Source organism: Lonchura striata, chromosome 14 (genome assembly GCF_050655825.1).
Source record: "Lonchura striata isolate lonStrDom1 chromosome 14, ASM5065582v1, whole genome shotgun sequence".
Taxonomy (NCBI): Eukaryota; Metazoa; Chordata; class Aves; order Passeriformes; family Estrildidae; genus Lonchura; species Lonchura striata.
Window position 1 is genome coordinate 5,116,036 of NC_140716.1, and position 17,476 is coordinate 5,133,511.

At 43.4% G+C, this 17,476-nt stretch overlaps 1 protein-coding gene across 7 annotated transcripts in view; it reads left to right on the forward strand.

The window, feature by feature from the left end:
• The window catches only part of MAD1L1 (mitotic arrest deficient 1 like 1), a 347,152-nt gene that overhangs the window by 242,736 nt on the left and 86,940 nt on the right, over positions 1-17,476 (forward strand). For all 7 annotated transcript variants that reach the window (XR_014958379.1, XR_014958378.1, XM_021539694.3 and 4 more), the window contains exon 17: positions 15,163-15,353. Coding sequence is in view for 5 of the 7 variants with exons in the window: in XM_021539694.3 (XP_021395369.2) it covers positions 15,163-15,353 (191 nt within the window). In the remaining 2 variants the exon portion in view is untranslated. The remainder of the gene's footprint in view (positions 1-15,162; positions 15,354-17,476) is intronic.

The following is a 17,476-nucleotide window of genomic DNA, read 5'->3' on the forward strand; positions in this document are numbered from 1 at the left end:
TGGAAACCAGGAGTCAAGGTTACCTCAGTGGTGTGCTTTTTTTCTATACCAAAATAATCTCTTTGGTGACTAAGCACAAGAGAGCTCTATTTTTTGACTGATCTTATTCCAAACAGAATAGTCCTGCACTAAGCCAGTGTTTGGTGCAGAGTTCTCAGGACACAGAGAGATGGAAAAGTTCAAGCAATGTCAGAAAGCAAGAGGATCTTCCTAACAAGTAGGGCAGCAAAAAAGGATGTAGAGGCTGTGCAGGGGAAATTCAAGATGAAGTTGGAAAAGAAAAATAGTGAAATTCTGGAGTAGGCTATTCTTTGAGGCTGCTGCTACAGTTTTTGTGGTGGAGCTTGCTGCAGTTGAGCGTGTTTGCCTCTTGGGATTGCCAAAGTGCTCTGCAAACTTCACAGCAAAAGGAAATCTGCACAGGGATTGCTTCATCCACCACTAATGTGCATCCATGGCTAGTGTGAAGTACAGCAACTGCTTGGTGCCACACAGGGACCATCCCAATGGCAGAAAGTGAGAAGTGTCTTTTTAACTTGAAAGTGGAGGAGGCAGAACGTGGCTACCAAATGGCATTTGTACAGGACTGATGCCACAGTCCTGAGTCACGCCCTCGGGCCCAAATAAAAAGTGCTCTGCCAGGAAAAATGTTTTACCTCTTCTGTCACATTCCAGGTCTGAGTCTCTTATCTCCTCTGAAAAACGGAGTATCCAGAGCGCAGTGTGCTCCCTGCCATAACCTTTAGCTCATTACTGATTCAGGCAGTGAGTGCCAGCTATTGAATCACAGGGCTGGCACCCAGCTAAAGGTCGGGGTTGTGTCTATGTACATGAAAGTGAGCACAACCTCTTCTTCCCAAAAGCACTAATACGTGGAAATGTAAAATCCTCGTGAATTCTGCAGCACTCACGTCAGGCTTGGAAGCAAACAGACAGGTAGGAAAAGTCAGCTTCCTTGTTGGGGAGAATCACATCAAGGGATTGATGGAGTTTAGGAGATGTGGGCACAAGCAAACAGCCATTTTTATTCTCCAAGGTGGAAGAAATGCAGACAGTACCTGGAAGCAATTTGAAAGGCCAGGCTAATTCCCATGGCTTGCTGCCCTCCAAGATAACACTTTTACCCGTGTCCTGTATCCCACTGCAAAGGTTTCATGCCGCTGTTTTTTCCAGCTCATGCTTCGTTTCCAAAGTCTCTGCCTCCAGCAGCTTTTGAGCTAACTTTGCCCTTAAAACTTCTTGCCTTTTGTAGTTTGAGTTGTGTGATAGAGGACTGAATGCCTTGCATCTGTAGGGAAAGACAGTCTCCTCTTCAAGACATGCATGGACTTACATATCTCTGCTGCATGTTAAATTGAAGGATTTTGCCTCTGTTATTTGGGATTTCTCAGTTGTTAAAACATTTCAATGTCTGTCATTAGCAAAGGGACATTGGGCTGGCAGAACCCGTTTCTCAATCTCCCACATTTACTCACCTGCATCAGTTCTGCTGAGCTTAATTTTCATTATAATCCTCTGGGTCACCTGTGCTCCATCAGACTGTTCTCTCTAAGGTTTTGTTTCATTAGAACTTTATTATGGAGCTAATTTTATTTTTTAAAGCCATCAAATTCAAGGCTGAGCTATGAATTTTCCTGTTAAACAGGGAGATATCCCAGGTCTGTGCTGTGATTCAGCAGATTCTGTGCTCTCAGGGCTGTCACCAGATCCGTGCTCTCGAATTAAGTAGTATCCTTGACTTTCTTTCCCTTAGCTCCTCTATCTGTAAAATGGAGACAGTGCTAGTCTCTCATTTGTGTGACTCCAGAAGGTTTGTCCAGCACTTCAAAGATGCCAAAGACAATAAAACTGCCAAGCCTCCTTTCACTAACAGGATTGATGATTTACACCCGAAATGCTCATTTTTGAGCTAAAACAAGATCACCTGAAAGATACTGCGGTTGGAAGCAACCCAGGGAAGGGGGGAGGAGGAAACCATCTGTTACACAACAGCAGAAACGTTTTGGGGCATTCGCCTGGGAAGCTCTGGGTGACGAGCTTGGAATATGAAGGCTTATTTATATGGATGGAGCTAATTTTCTCTAAGTTATTCCTTTTTCACTCAGGGAATTACCTAATCTTACAAGAGACTCTAGGAGGAAAGATTCATTTATTCTCTGTCTCATTCAGCCCCAGGCAAGCCTGAAGATGCTCTGCCTCTTCCAGTTCTGCTTTTTTAAAGTGATTCTATTAATAGAGCTTAAAGATTTTCTTCTTCTGGATAAAAAGGGTTAATCTTTCTCGTTCCCACTCACCCTTCTCCTCCTCTTTTTCTGGAGAGTTCTTTTTTTGGCAGCTCTGGCTGTTTCTATCATCTTCTCCCCCTAATCTGCCACTATCTGAAGAATTCATTACATTTCAAATCAGAGGCCTTGCTGCATATATTAGCAGGTTTTAATAGACTTGCCACGACTCAAAAAGGAGGAAAAAAAGAGAGAAGATTTAAAACTCTTGTCTTGCCGAAAGCAGACAGATTGACTTAAAAATGACTCAGTCAATAAAAGATGAGTTTTGAAAAGGTTTTCCTCTGCTCAAAGGGAGCTCGTATTCCAGAGAATTAGGTTTTTCTAAGCCCACTGTCAGAAATTAATAATACATACGGCATGTAAAATGGATTTAGCCCTCTACAGCCTTATACAAACATATCTTTGAATTGCTAAATGTGACATGACTACCAGGATTTTCCAGCCTTTATCCCAGGAGTTTGTCATCTCTCCAGAATGGTGACCTCAGTGGAATTTTTAAGCACATTAAAAAAAAATTTGCTAAATGAGATTTTAATTAAGAATATGTTTCTACTTCCCTCACCCTTTTTCTCCACCAAAACCCGTGCTGTCAGAGTGTTTTATTATTATTATTTGCAGTCAAAATTATCCCAAAAGCTCTGGTTTAAACTCTCAAGCTATCAAGTGTCTTTGCTTGACACTTTCAGTAGCCTTCCTCTGAAGAAAGATGCTGAGTCTTCTGCAGAGTCTTTGATTTGGGTGTGGGTTTTTTCTGCTGCCACAAAAAGGCTTATAGGCCAATAAAATATGTCTTTCTTAGGAAAAAAGACAGGGCTTCTGTCTTATTAGATCTATCCACAAGTATTCCTGTGTGATTTGAGTTCTTTTCAGATGGCCCTGCTCACCTTGCTTAAGGTAATTCAAATGTGCAGGTGGGAAATCACTCACCATCACTGTTTATTCCTCCATCATATTCCTTCAGCTGATAGGAATTAAAAGTCGTATTAATTTTTATCCTCCTGGATGATTTGGCTTGATCCTTCATTCAAACTGGCCTTGTTGAAACCACAGAAGGTGTTGTCTTGAGCAGGTAGGTCCATACAACCTTCTGGATGGCTGGGGGCTGGCTGCATTTGTCCGTCTCTGTTTTCTCATTCTTCCAAACCCCACTATTTAATTATTTAAATTATTTTTTTAGCTATCAGAGTGGTTGACTCTGTCTTGAAATCTTTTCCACATTCACCCTCTGAAAATCTTTTCTCCACCTTAAAATTACTTATCATGAATCACCCTTTAAGCTAACTTTGTGAAATTACTGCATGTCCTTATCTCCTCATAGATCTAGTCTATCCTCAGCTGTATGTTGCCTGTTTGCCTATTTTCCTCTGCATGTTGCCTGTGGGCTTGTGGAATGTCCTGTGTGAATGTGTTGCAGCAACATGAAGTCTGACTCTGGACAATATCTCCTAGATGATGCAGAGAAACTTTTAAAAACATCAGTGAAGGAATGAACACACGGAAGTGCTCCATTTTGGACCATTATGTGCTCTATGGATGTTGCTTGGGCTTGAAACAAGCAGAACTCATAATTTTTTAAAAATGTTTATAGGCTCTATGAAAAGTCTGAGCTTAGAGTTGTCGACAGTATGCACCCAAAAGTGCAGCAATAGTGTGTTCTTATTTCCTACCATCAAACAGGAGACTTGCTCAGATTTTCTTGTGGTTCTCTGGCTCTAAAGAGATCTCTAATCATGGGTATCAGTGTTTAGAAGAATTTCCATCAAAGTAACAAGAGGTATTTTTCACAGAGCTGGAGGTAACGAGGGGGTTCAGAACTAGCAAAAGTATTTCACTGGGTAAGAGATTTCCACTTTTATTTCCGAGGTCAGACTTGCTGTTTTTGTTGGTGTTGTTTTGTTTTTTGGGTTTTTGAATATAAATTTGACATCCCAAAGTTATGATCCCAGGGTTACATCCCTGGTTTCTTGGATGTGTTTTCTGGTCAGAATGTGGAGTTAGCAGTTGCTGGCGCATCATTTAATGGGATTTAATTCCCCCTAACTCCTCTAGGCCAGGTTGGATGGGCCTTTGAGCAAGCTGATCCAGTGAGTGGCCTCCCTGTGTGGAACAAGATGATTTTTAAGGTCCCTTACAGTCCCAACCACTCTGTGGCTCTGTGTAACTGGAAATGGGCTGTTCTCAGAGAACACCCAGTAGAACATCACCTTCTCCTATACCAATTTCCCTGAAGAAATTTGTGTGACTGAATCTCTTGGTCTTTCTTGCACTGGCAGGGACCGTAATTACTCATTTCTGTAAAGTGCCATGAGTAATTGCTTCCTTGGAATTCCACAGGACTTCTACTCTTTGTCCCACTTCATTCATGAGCATTAACCAAACAGGTGCTGGTTCTTGGGTTGTATTGTAAGATATAACCAGGAGTTGTATAACAATCCCAGGAAGAGAACACTTGGCTGTCTTGTGTTTGTCCAGTCCTTGGTGTTTAAAATCCTTGGAAAACCCAAATATACAAGACCTGTAAATCAGCTGGATTTCTGCAGCTGGAATTGGTGCTGGAGTCATTCTTCTTCTGGGTCTTTTATTATAAATATCAAGCTTCTTCCCAGGATAAGTCTCCAGAGTTAATGGCCTGTTATGTCATAATTAGGAGCTTTTAGTTTTCTTTTGAAGTTGTGCTCCTAATGTTGGTATAGAGATGAACAAAACTGAAGGGAACAAGCATGACTTTACCTCTAGTTTTGTGTTTGTTTCCAAGTAGTTCATTTTTTAATCACTCCTATGTTCTCTTGACCTGAAAAAGTAGTTTTCCTGGTGAATATTATGTCTCTTGAGCTTCCAGCTGCTTTGCTGGGACATAGCCACCCAATAATCTCCTTGGGAATAATTGCTGGTGTCCTTTCAGATAATTCTTGTGAGAGGTGACAAACTGCTCACCACAGTGAGATGTTAATAACACGGAGATGCCCTTTGTTTGAAAGCTGGTACAGAAATTACCCCATGCAGTTGTTGGGAAGTCAGACTTTTGATGGTAAGAAGTGAGGAATGGATCCATTCATTTGCATATAATTCCAGGCCTTTTGTGTCATCTTTTGTGTAAACCATACAATTTCCATCCCAGTGGGGAATTTGTGCTCATAATACAGAGGGACAGGAACATGGGCTTGCTCTCAGCAGGAATCAGGGTTAAAGACATATCATCTACTAAAAAGGAGGAAAACAGGGTCTGGATGAACTACACTGAGAGAAACAGCCATGGAAAATTAATGAATCCAAGTTATCAGACCAGCTCAGGGGAGGCCATGCCTCCTGATGTCCCCTCTGAGCAGGCATCAGAAAAGGGAAGAATCTGTGTCCTTCTAGGGGAACTGTCCCTGCATCTGCCCCAAATCCCAGCCAAGACTTCCTGCATATTTTTCTTGTAATCAGAGGCTCCATTTACCAGCCAGATCCACTGCAGCTGTCTGAGGTAGACATCTTTCTCTGTGGCACTGAAATTAAACCCTTAAAAACTCTTCAGACTGCAGCTGACTTGCATGTTCCCAGTGTAGGTTTCTCAGCTTTTTCATCAAGAGGTGATGTATTTTTGAAAACAAATGGCATAGGTATCTCTGTCTCCGTGATCTAGAGTCAGAGAGGTCCACAAATACTTGTTTTAGCTTTTCTATTCTTCCTTCTCTCTTTCTAGGTAGCCAGAAGGTCTCTCTGAGTAGGCAGTCGGTCCCAATGATGAACTTTACAATTAGAGCATTAGTGCCCATCTTCCGAAATTTCTAATAAAATTGCATGAATATTTAATACCCAATTATTAAATATTTAAAAATTGAAAACGGAACTGGCTTGGAAGTTAGCGCGTGATGAATAATTCAGGACCAGGAGAGGAGACTTGGCATTTGGGCTGAGACAGATGTTACCTTTCATGTCTCCCTGCCCAGAGATGATTTTGGTGTCCTCCAGCCTTGGCATAGTTTGTGGACAGTTCTTGGAGACATCAAGCTTTTATTCTTGGCCATGAGTTACCAGCACAAGGTTAAGGGAAAGAACCTTCCCTTATGCATAGTAACATTTCAGACTCCTGCAATAGAAATAAAATCTCCAGAGGCTGGAATAACATGATTGAAAGCCTGGCTATCCAGGAGATGGCTCTGTTTCCAAACATCTTTCATGCTTCAGGGAAGTAAGTTTGCTTGTCTCTACATCTGTGTCACAATCCTGCACTTCTGTTGTTTGAAAGTCCTTTTTCCCCCTCTTGCTCTGCTGCTGCTCCATGCTGAACCAGTGCTCCGTTCTGCTCCAGCCTGAGCTTCTTTAAAGGATTGTTTTCATAAAGTGGACACCAGACAATGAAGCAGAACATGAAAAATATGCCAATAAAAACAGGGCAGAACCTGCTATCCCATGAGAAGAGGTCTGGGGCACTCAGAAGAGTGCTCAGAGGAAACATCTGATGTGATTCTTGAGCAGAGTGCCTTTGGGCCCTGCTGCAGGAGCACAAAGAGCAGGGAGAAGGGTTTGGGAAAGGTTTGACTAGTTGGCATCCAGAGAGCTTTCATGCCAAGAGCAATACATTTACAAAGCCAACACTTCAAAACACTATTAAGGGGATAAACAGGGGAGCAAAAAAGGATTGAATAGAAGGAGCAAGTGGAGGCTTTTTAGAGCTTAATTTCCTTTGGAACAAAAGCCCTAAAACAAACTCCACAATCTTCTGCCATTAAAAACACAAGTAAGGTGGCATGCTGCAGAGCCCTGCCTTTCTCTGTGGCAGTGCCATTGTGTTCTCCCAGCTGGCTGAAGCCTGTGCCTTTTCCTGGCTGTGCCCTGCAGCACCCCAGGGGCCCTTGGCTGCCCTTTCTGAGTCTCCCCACCTCGGGGCAGTGTACAGTGTCACAAAAAAGGGAGTTCTGGAGATGGGAATGGGTTATTGTGAGGTTATAATGACTGTGAGGAAGTTGTTATGGGCATTATATGGGCAGAAGGGCTTGTTGACAGCCACGCTCCCAAACAGTCAGGGAGTCTGCAGGGTTTAGGGTTTGGTCTGTGGATCCCAAATCAGAACTAAAGGGTACCTGTATGATGCCCTGCCCCATCTCAGCATGTCTTACACCACAGATTTATTTGACAGCAACTTTAGTCGTGGGAGGAACCTCATGAGACATTTGTTAGTTCTGTATTTTGATTGTCTGCCTGCAAAGATACAAACTTTTTGTGTTGTGAACACAGACTTTGCAGTGCAAGGAACAGAGGGAGACAAGAAACTGTAAGTAACATAATCTTGGAGTTAAAATAGCATTTCCATGAGTCTCAGCATCTGAATTTGACTATAAAAAGTTCCATGAGTAAGAGCAGAATGGTTTTGCTCCTGGGAAGGTTTGAAATCATCTCTTGCCAGCGGTGGAAATCTCCCGTTCACAGCTTTGGTGAGCATCATCAGCTAATAAACTGTGAAGCACTCTCTAATGCATGATTGAATATTGTCCACCCTGTGCTGTGAATTAGTAAAACTCCTGCAAAAAGTCTTCACTGTGAGAGAGAACAAATATCTATTTCTGGAGCTGTTTTTCTCATTTGGTTTAATAGCAGATGTTGGGTGATGTTTCAGAGGTTTAAATGCATCCAGTATATCGGGCTAGTACTTATGGTAGTGATGTGCCAATGGAAAAACAAAGTAATGGGCAGAGTGCAAGGGAGGTGATAGGCAGAGGATAAATTAATCTATTAGATGCTTCTGCAGACCACCCTGTCTAATTAACAGTGCACATTATATATATGAATTATATAGTTCTTAGGATTAATCTTTTCATTAGACACTTGAGTGGTTTCAAAGCACTCTTTCTTAGTAGCAACTTAGTGGAGAAGTGATTCTCTTTCATCTGACAAGTGATACAAATTATGCCCCAGTTTTTTGCTACCTGACTTCCCTGAACTACAGCCCATGAAAAGTCCCACTGACTTTTTTTTTTTTTTAACTCCAAAATAGATTACCTGAAAAACATATAGTCTGGAAGACTTATGCCTGAGACTTGCTGGCTAGTTCTAGAAGCAGAAGTTAAGTACTTTCCTGTAAACTGAAGTGACACAGTATATTTAGTTGTTAAGGTGAGGCTATTTTTTGCATCCGAAGTTAATGACTTGCTGCAGCTCTGGCTGACATCACTTTGTTCTGAGAAGTGCTGTTGGGCTGTAATTGCCATTTGGAAGGGAAATGTGGCTGGCAGACCTTAATCATTGTTTGGGAGGTGGAGGGAGATCTCTTCCTGCTTGGGTCACAATTTATGACCAGTGTGACCACCCTAATTTCCAAACTGTTTGTGCCACATTATGCAAATTGATGAAGTCCATCTTGGGCAATAAATAGCTCTCCTGAGGTTAATTTCTCCTGTGTCTGGGGTGTGTGTTGCCATCCCCACTGAGTTCTGTGTTGCTGCAAGCAGGCTGCTCACACCATTACAGCCACTGATTTCAGTGTACCCAGGGTCTCTTCACACACCATGTGCTGCCTCCACTGAGAACAGCTGCAGGGGTGGCTGAGGAACTGAGCTGAGCTTCCAAAAGCTCTGTTCTCTGCCTGCCCCCACTCCAAAACAGCTCTGCCAACAAGAAGGAGAACAGGGAAAGCTCCAAGCAGTGCCGAGGCTGGGATGCCCTGAGAGAGCCTTTTGCTCAGTGGTGGTTCACTGGCCAGCCTCAGGTGTGCTTGTGAGTTTGCACTTTGGTGTTCAAATCTCAGTTTTAGCAAAAGGAAGAAAAGAAAATCACCTTTTACTTCGTCCTGATCCATGTTCTTAGTGTGTGTAAGATTCCAAGAGAGTTTCCATGCTTTTCCATGACTTCTTCTCTTTGGTCCTCAGTGTTCTGCTGCTCTCACCTTACCCTTCCAATGTCTTCTGCTACTTTCTTCAACTTATCAGAGGATAATTAATTATTATCTTTTATTATATTTATGTTTATGGACTTCTTTCCAAGTCTATAATTTTGTAAATGTAGATGGGTTGTCTGAAATGGGGCCTTCAGCCAACCATCCTCAGTGAGGAGAAACATCTGGGAAATTATTTTTTTAGTGGACAGTTCTCAGGCAGTGCAAGAGCTGCAGCTGGTCATGGTAGTGGAGACCTTTACTTGAGTTGTGCTGCATTTGAAAACTCTCCCAGAGCTGCTGGGGGCTGGAGGAGGGGGCTGGGAGGAGCATTGAACCATATGGTACATACACGGTTTAAAAATAAACCAATGTTGACTGATCAAATAAATACCACTTAGGTTTCAAATTGAACAGCCAGAGCAGTCTGCTGAATATAAAACTGTTTTTACCTTCAAGAAAAGTTATAATTCATGGCTGTAATGTCACAAATTTCAAGTTTTGCAGAGAGCAGTGTGAGGCTGCCAGACTGTAAGGTCGAGTAGGGGTGGTGTGGGTCTGTGTGGTCCCACTCCCCCAGGGCATAAAACATGCCTATAAAATCTAGCAAAGCGAATTTTATTTCTCAAAAGCAATGGCCATAAACTTGCCTACATCAGAAAATGCTCAGCTCTTCTCCTATTAGCCTTTATTTAACATGGTACAATTTATTTTTATGTTGTGCCCTTCACAGAATATCACAGAACTCTTTTCAGACATTGCTCCTCATAAACTGAGGCTGGCAAAGAAAATTTCAGCTCGGGGTTTGAGCAGGGGAATGAGTGGAAGGGTCTCAGGTGCAGAGAGATGAGGAAGACAGCCCTGCAATGGATGGAGTAATTCAGTATCAGTTTGGGGGTGCAGGGGAGTGCTTAAGGGGTGTCACTGCATGGCAGCAGCTCCTGTAGATGGGGGACAATAAAGGTAATTGTGCCTTGCTGCTTGCAACTGAGAAAACAGTGTTTCCTCTTCCTATTATGGACCTTGTGTGAGCAAGGTGGTCCTGGCATCCCTTCTGTAAGCTGGAAACAAAAGCTAAGCAATCTCTTTTAAAGTAAAGCAGGGTTGGTGAAAATGCAGCATCCTCCATAGCACTGTTGGGTGGCATCTATCTGGAGGCACCCTGGCAGGGTCAGCAGGGACAGGAATTGATGTGTAAATACTTTATCCTGTGTGTGTTGGGGTGAGTGACCCCCAAACATGTCACTGAGGGAAAGTAACCTTTAATGGAGAGTTAGAAAGGACTGCAGGCCTTTCTGAGAGAGATATATATTAGCTGGGATTGCAGCTGAATTAATGCAGCTACATGGCTTGTGGCATCTTTGAGGATGGGCAGAACAAATTTGTATTTTCCTGGAAAAGACTAGTGATACATTGAATTTCATGCCACTTTTGGCATGCTCAGAGTCATATTGTTTCCTTCTCTTTCTCTGGGGAAAAGGCTAAGTGTGAATTTGGTTTTCTTTGGTGTAGAGGCTGCTATTGCTATTGATTGACCTGGCTGAACTTGGAGCAAGAGCCAAAGCTGTGGTATTTTCAGGCTGCTCTGAAGAGTTTCAGATGTAAGGAGTGTCAAAGCAATTGAATAAAAAGCAGTGACATTTCCAATATGAGACCAAAAAAGCCCAACTCATATTTTATTTATTTATCCAAAATAGTTTGAATTATTCATTAAAGTCAATGTAAGTGTGTGAAAATACAAGGTGTTTCAAGAAGCAGTATCATTAGGAGGAACTAATCATTTGGCAATATTAATTTTCTAACAGATTAATGATTTTTTTTTTTCAGTGAGGATATTTTTTCCACATCAAACTCTTCAGAACAGACAACTTTTTGTGCATACTCTCAGCCTGAATACAAAGATGGGACAGTATTTCTATATATTTTCCTGTTCACTTTATTTTTTTTTTTTTCAGGCCAGTCATTACCCACAACCAAGGCAGGGCCTGTGTAACCTCATGCTTATTTTCTCAGTTCTTATTTGTTTCATAAACTTGGAGATGTTTTGGCATCCCTTCTTTGGGATGAAGGGTGTTTGTGGTGTGACTTTCCCCATCCATGGCCTCTGCAACTTCTCTCACCTGTGCTGTGCATGTGGAACAAGGTCAAAAACAGGAACTCAAACATATACTCTAAATACAGAGATTCCTGTTTACAAATACTGTCTTTTAAAGATATAATTTAACCTAATTCTCCAAACATTGGGAAAAATCTGAATGGATCAAGATGTTCAGTTTTCTGTAGGTGGTAGATAAAAGGGGTGGACACATCAGTGCTCTCCCTGGAGCCCTGCTCTGACCCATCCCAAAAGGATCTCCCCCTATTCCAGGGCCTCTGTGGCTGTGCCTTAAACACTCCTCTGAAACAGCTGAGTTGCACCCTGTGCAAGTGATGACTTTTAAATCAATTTTTCCTGACTGTGCTAGAAATTTAGTGGGAATTAGTGGTATTAGGTGAGGCTTAAGAATTAGTGTTTTCACAGCTTTGAATTCAGATGCAGAGTAAACAATGAGCTGCATTTTAGCTTAACATCTTCACTTGTGGGGGACATATTAGAAAGATTAATTACTGTCCCCAGGTCTGTGCATATGCTGCTGTCCTGCTGGCTGGGTGCAGGGGATCTGTGGTGCCAGGTCTGCACTTGGACAGACCTGTGGTGCAGAGAGGCTCATAGGTACCCTCAAATTAGTCATTCTTTGCCATTGTAGACACCCCAAGGTGTCTGAAATGCTGGCCTGGGGCTGGCTGGTGTCACACAGAACCTGCAGGATGCTTCTTTCCTGCAGAAGTATGGTGGAAATGTATGAAAAAGAGATCCTAGGACATCTTGAACGGCTTTGTTTCAGCAGTGGGATCCCATCTGACTTCTCTCAAGTCTCAGTTTACCTTCCTCTGAAGTTACTCTTCCAAGGTCCTGCTCGTGGTGTGCTTCCTTGGTTGTGTCAGCAGATCCCTGAGTGGAAAGCAGGGGAGCAGTCACAGTGCTGAGTGCTGTCCTGAGTTAAACCAGAACAGCCCCGGGCTGAATTGTTCCCAGGGGATAAACATGCAGGAGAGAGGCACCAGCTGTGGCTGAGCTGCTGGGAACTGTGCTTAATTGGGCGTAAAGGAAGAGCAATCTCTGTTTGACAGTCAGGGTTCAGTGGACCTTTCACTGGGGGCAGCTGCAAGCTCAGGCATTCCTGTTGTGTCCCTGTGCCTGCCTGGGTGTTTTCCTGCTGTCCCTAAGCTAAAGAAGCCCTGTTGGGCAGTTGGAGTCACAGAGGGATGAAAAGGCTTTTCCCCACCCCTGGCTGGTGCTGGCACATTGAGCAGGAGCAGTTCCCCAGTTCATCACCTTGTGCCAGTGGCTGACACAAGGCACCTCTAAGGAGCAGGTGGGTTTTTCATGCAGAAAATTCCTCCAGCCAGGACACCAGCACTGCTGCAGGCTCTGGAAAGAGGGCCAGGAGGAGCAGCAAGGGCACGCAGTTGGGGGTGAAGGCTCCCTGGTACTTCAGTTACCCTGGGAAGCCCCAGATTTCTTGCATAAAAGAGTGATTGTAGTCAAAGTTTTTCCTTTCTCACCCTGAGGGCAGTGGAGGGAAGCAGCTGCCATCACTTAGTTGCTATTGCAGAGTCAGAGGGTTGTTTAACTAGGCCAGCACTGTTGGGGGGGTGAGGATGCTCTTGGTGGCCACTGGCAGGACCAAGTCTGAGAGACAAAGCAGTGGAAAATGCACTAACTCTTCCTGAATAACGAAAGCTGTTCAAGGAGTTAATGAATTAGGGTGCCATCCACCTCCGAGGTTATAAAAGTTGGGAAAGGCAACCTCTGAGATGCAGTAGGAAGAGGCAGATTTACTTTTCCAAGGCTAGGCTGCATTTATTAGGGGAAAAAATATTGCTGTTGGACATGGGCAATATATTAAAGGCAGGGCTGTCTCTGACAGTGACAAAATGTTATTTACCACTGCAGTGTGGTCACTGAATTTTTACTTTTATATATAGGATTTTGTCCTTAACAGTTGCATAGCTGAATAAAAACTGAGAATATCCAGGTCAGAGCTGCCTGTTAACCTCCTAATTTCTGAGGTTGATCAATTGATTAATAAAGACCAGTCACAGCTGAGATGATGGGAAAAGGGTTGTAATAATCCAGAGAAGGGTTGACTTAATCACACATTGATGAGTTGCTGTGAGTGGAAGGTGGGTGGTCAGAAAAGAGCCTTTTTGAGCTCATGAGAATGGACTTCTGTGTAAGACACAACCCTTTGGGCCATTAAGAGTGCTTTGGATATTCTCCATGTACTTTACATCCCCCTACAACTGGGAGGTTCCCTGTATAGCAGGGGTTTAATGAACCAGCTGGTGATGATCCCCACAACTGGTTTGCTCTCCTTCATAAAGCAAGATGCAGCTGGGGGATGCTCAGAGTGAAGGCAGTCATTGCTTGCACATCACCACCAGAAGCTGCTCAGGAAGGTGGAGCTGGATTAGCTGAAGATGAGGAGCTGGCCAGTGTTAACTCTCCCTGAGTGGATGCTCTCACTCAGAAGTAAAGGGACATGTAGTTCCCTCTAACCATTAAAGAGTTCCTGTCCTTGCCTGGGGATTAAACTGACTTGGATTAAGGCCAAAGTACTTCTGAGCAGGGGCATCCTCAGTGGTATTTAAGGCACTTTAAGTTAACACATTGAATTATCCTTTTTTTCCACCCACAGTGCCTAACCAAAGCAGGACAGGAGATGAGAGGTGACTGGCTCTCTCCTGGTGTGCCTGCAGCTGCTCAGAGGTGAATGTCACTGGCAAGTCCATGGCCTTGCAGTTTCCATCCTGCATTGTCCCTGCACTGTGCCTGGGAGGCCAACAGAAACACTTTCCAGCAAGTGCTCAAGCAAAAAAATTTCCAGCTCACTTGGGAAGCGATAATGTTTTAGTATGGGCTCTATAAACCCAGCCAAAAACATTCCTCATATTCCAGCAGTCACCTTGCTCTGAAGTTCCTGCTGTCCTGCTGCTGGTCCTTTAGCTAAACTAAAGACATATGGGCTGCAAATGCTGCAATTATGCCTCTGATCACAGCACAAAGCCTTAAACCTCAGAATGACAAAGAGGTATTCGACTGAGGAAGTCTATTTGTTTGCTGTTAGAAAGAGTCAGGATTTTTCCTAACCCCGGACTGCAGTGTTGATAAAACAGGCTGACTTGGGAGACACCTCTAGTGTATATTAAAGTAAAGCCAATCTCTGTAATTAATGGGATGATAAATCGAGGTTTAATTACTCAGAAGGCACCTTGGGTGAAAGATTCATGGTAATTGTTGTGTATCCTCTTGAAGGATTCACAGTACTGGCAGCTCCCTTTGTAGCAATAAAACACAGGGTGAGTGGCAGGCAGCCTCCCAGGATCTCTCTGATAGGGACTAGTCCAGTTAAGGTAGCAAATGCAAAGAGGCAGAGGTGCTCTCCAGGCTTTTTATCACAATAAAAGCCTCTTCCCAAACCTTGAGGGATTCCTAAGCAGTGTGTCAATTTGAGATCAAAGCACTTACCTCAAGCCTCCTCCATTGGAGGAGAGTTCCCTTGTAGGCAGCTTCCTCCTGATGCAACCATACAGAGATGTATTTTGGACCATTTTTCCACTTTATTGCTTTCTGTAGAGGAACACCCTTCTCTTGGGTTTCATGTAGAAAACAAGACGTGTGCATGTGGGGAAATAGATGCTATAGCTTTGAATTTTTGTAATGTATTGTTAAAAAACTGGCTGAGCGAAAGAAAAATCCATCCCACCAAGACATGTCTGTTTTCCTTACTCCCCAGTTTATTATCTTTTAGTCTGCTGGGGCCAGGAGGAGAAGCATCAAGCTTGCTTGTTTCTTGCCTGCTTAATTCACTTTTTAATTAACCTTTTCAATTTACTCCGTTTGGCTAGCACTGTAAGTACAGCACAAGGGCTCTGTGCTGGTGACATATAAGAAAATACCCATTTTCTTCCCTTCCCCAGAGCTGAAGAAGCAAGTGGAAAGTGCAGAACTGAAAAACCAGCGCCTGAAAGAAGTTTTCCAGACCAAGATCCAGGAGTTCCGCAAGGTGTGCTACACACTCACGGGGTACCAGATTGACATCACCACGGAGAACCAGTACAGGCTCAGCTCCATCTACGCCGAGCACCAGGGGGACTGCCTGCTTTTCAAGGTAGGTCTGTGCACCCCTGGCTGCACCTGCTGCTTTGGGTTCATGGTTTTCAACGTGCCAGGGTGTATTTGCTCTTTCTCAGTGATTAGACTGGAAAATCGCTGCCCCCTGCTACCTGGCAGAGTGTTGCTCGTGAGGGAAGTAAAGATCCTTTATTCTGTTAAAAAGTAGGAGGTTTGACATCTGGTCTCCCACTTATATATCAAAGTCTGGAGTAAAGAGAAGAGACTCTATATGCATAATACCTCAGGCATCTGGCCTGGCACTTCACCTTTTTATATTATCAGTTATATGCCGCAGTAATAAAACCTTATGTAACCATCAAGGCTCATCATTACTTCACTATGAGATATATGTCCCTATGTTTTTTTACCATCCTCTAGCTTGTCTGCATGTCATCATCTTGTCTTTATGTAAATTGGAATCCCTTTTGAGCAGCAGCTCATCCTGGTGTGTGTGAAGTGCCATTTATGTGAACGGCGCAGATGAGCAGCAATAACAGTCTGTCTTCTGTCTGTCTGGTGCTGGGTGGGCTGTGAGCTTGTGGCTTCATACAGGGGCTGTTTTCCTTCTGTGTTACCTCCCAGCTGGCAAAGCTGAGCTGATGCATTAGACAGCTGAGGTGTAACATTAGAAATCACCAAGTCCTGTCTTTAGATTGCTTCGAGTGCCAACAGCCCAAGTTTACTGGTCAGTGGGAGAACTTTCTTCTTCTCCATGGTAAACACAATGGCACTTAAAATCATACCTGCCTCCCTCTGATTCTCCTGAGGGCAAATTTCCTTTAAGAAGGGTTTTGGAGGTATTCAGTACAGGAGGGAACTCTACAAGCAGGAAGTGGGGAAGTTCTGTTTCTGCACACCTACAGCTGTGTGCCACATGTGGATGGTTGCCAGATTGTTTCTGTACATAATGGGACAAATGTTTTCCTGTCCTGCAACTTTAGTAGCTCAGGAAAAAAAAAAAAAGACAAAAACAAAAAACCCCAACAAATACAGCAAGTGAGGGTGTGTATAAGGCAGCACCTAGGATCTTCAGTAAAACTAGGCAAATATGCCCCAAACAGTCATATTGCTTGGCCTTAGGAGAGTTCTGGATTACCTGAGGCACATGGCAGCAACAAAAGAAGCTCAGTGCCCAGGAAAGAGAATAATTCTGTTGGTTTTAAGGTGCTGCCATTGAATCCTGAAAGCAGTTCTCTGTTGAGATGGTGCAGTGCTGCTCTAACACCTCCAGAGACCTGTGCTCACAGCTGTAATGTTAAATATCCAATGAATGAAACTTCAGCAGACTCCTGGAGATGTCTGTTGGATGCCATGGCCAGAAATTACAAGTTGCAGTTTTTTCTGCACCCCAGGAGAGATGGCATGCCTGGAGAAAGTTAAGAAAATGTGAGAAAATTGTATGCTGGCCACATGAACAAGAAGTGGCTGGCATCTCAGGAGCTTGTCACTGGTAGAAGGAAACTCTCCTTGGTGAAATGGCAATATAAATAATTTATATGCAGGACAGGGGATCCTGAAGTACAGATTTCTCTCTCTACACATTCTTCTTGCTCTCTCTTCTTCACTTGAGTGTTTATCCCGAGTATGTCCCAGGGCTGGAGGTGAGTGTCACCAGGTGAAGATCTCACATTTCTTAGAGCCAAGGGTGGGTCATTTATTGGTTCTTGGAATTTCTCATCCTCTCTTACCTCACCACCCTCTCCAGACAAGAGGAGCAGATTTGTTAACTTCAGCATGAATTTAAAAACTTCAGACTCTTTCTCCCTGTTCAGTAAATTGCAGACAATTCCCACTGACTGCAGCTTTGAATAGTAGTAGAATATAAACAAGAAATTATTTCCTTGCTGAGTCCAGGCAGCTGGTTCTCATGTATGTATGAAGGCTTGAATCCTGACTATAGCTTCCAGCAGGGTTGTGTGTTTATGCTGTGGAATTTCTGAGCCATAGCAGACTGTGGGTGTTTGTGTGCATTTCATTAACCCAGAGAGGTCACAAAGCATGGAAGCTATTTGTATTTATTCTATTCAACCAGTTTATGGAACAGGGTCTATATAATTAAACCAGAGAAGTCCCTTGGCACTTTACAAGCTTCTGTAGTTCGGCTGTAAACTTTAAAAG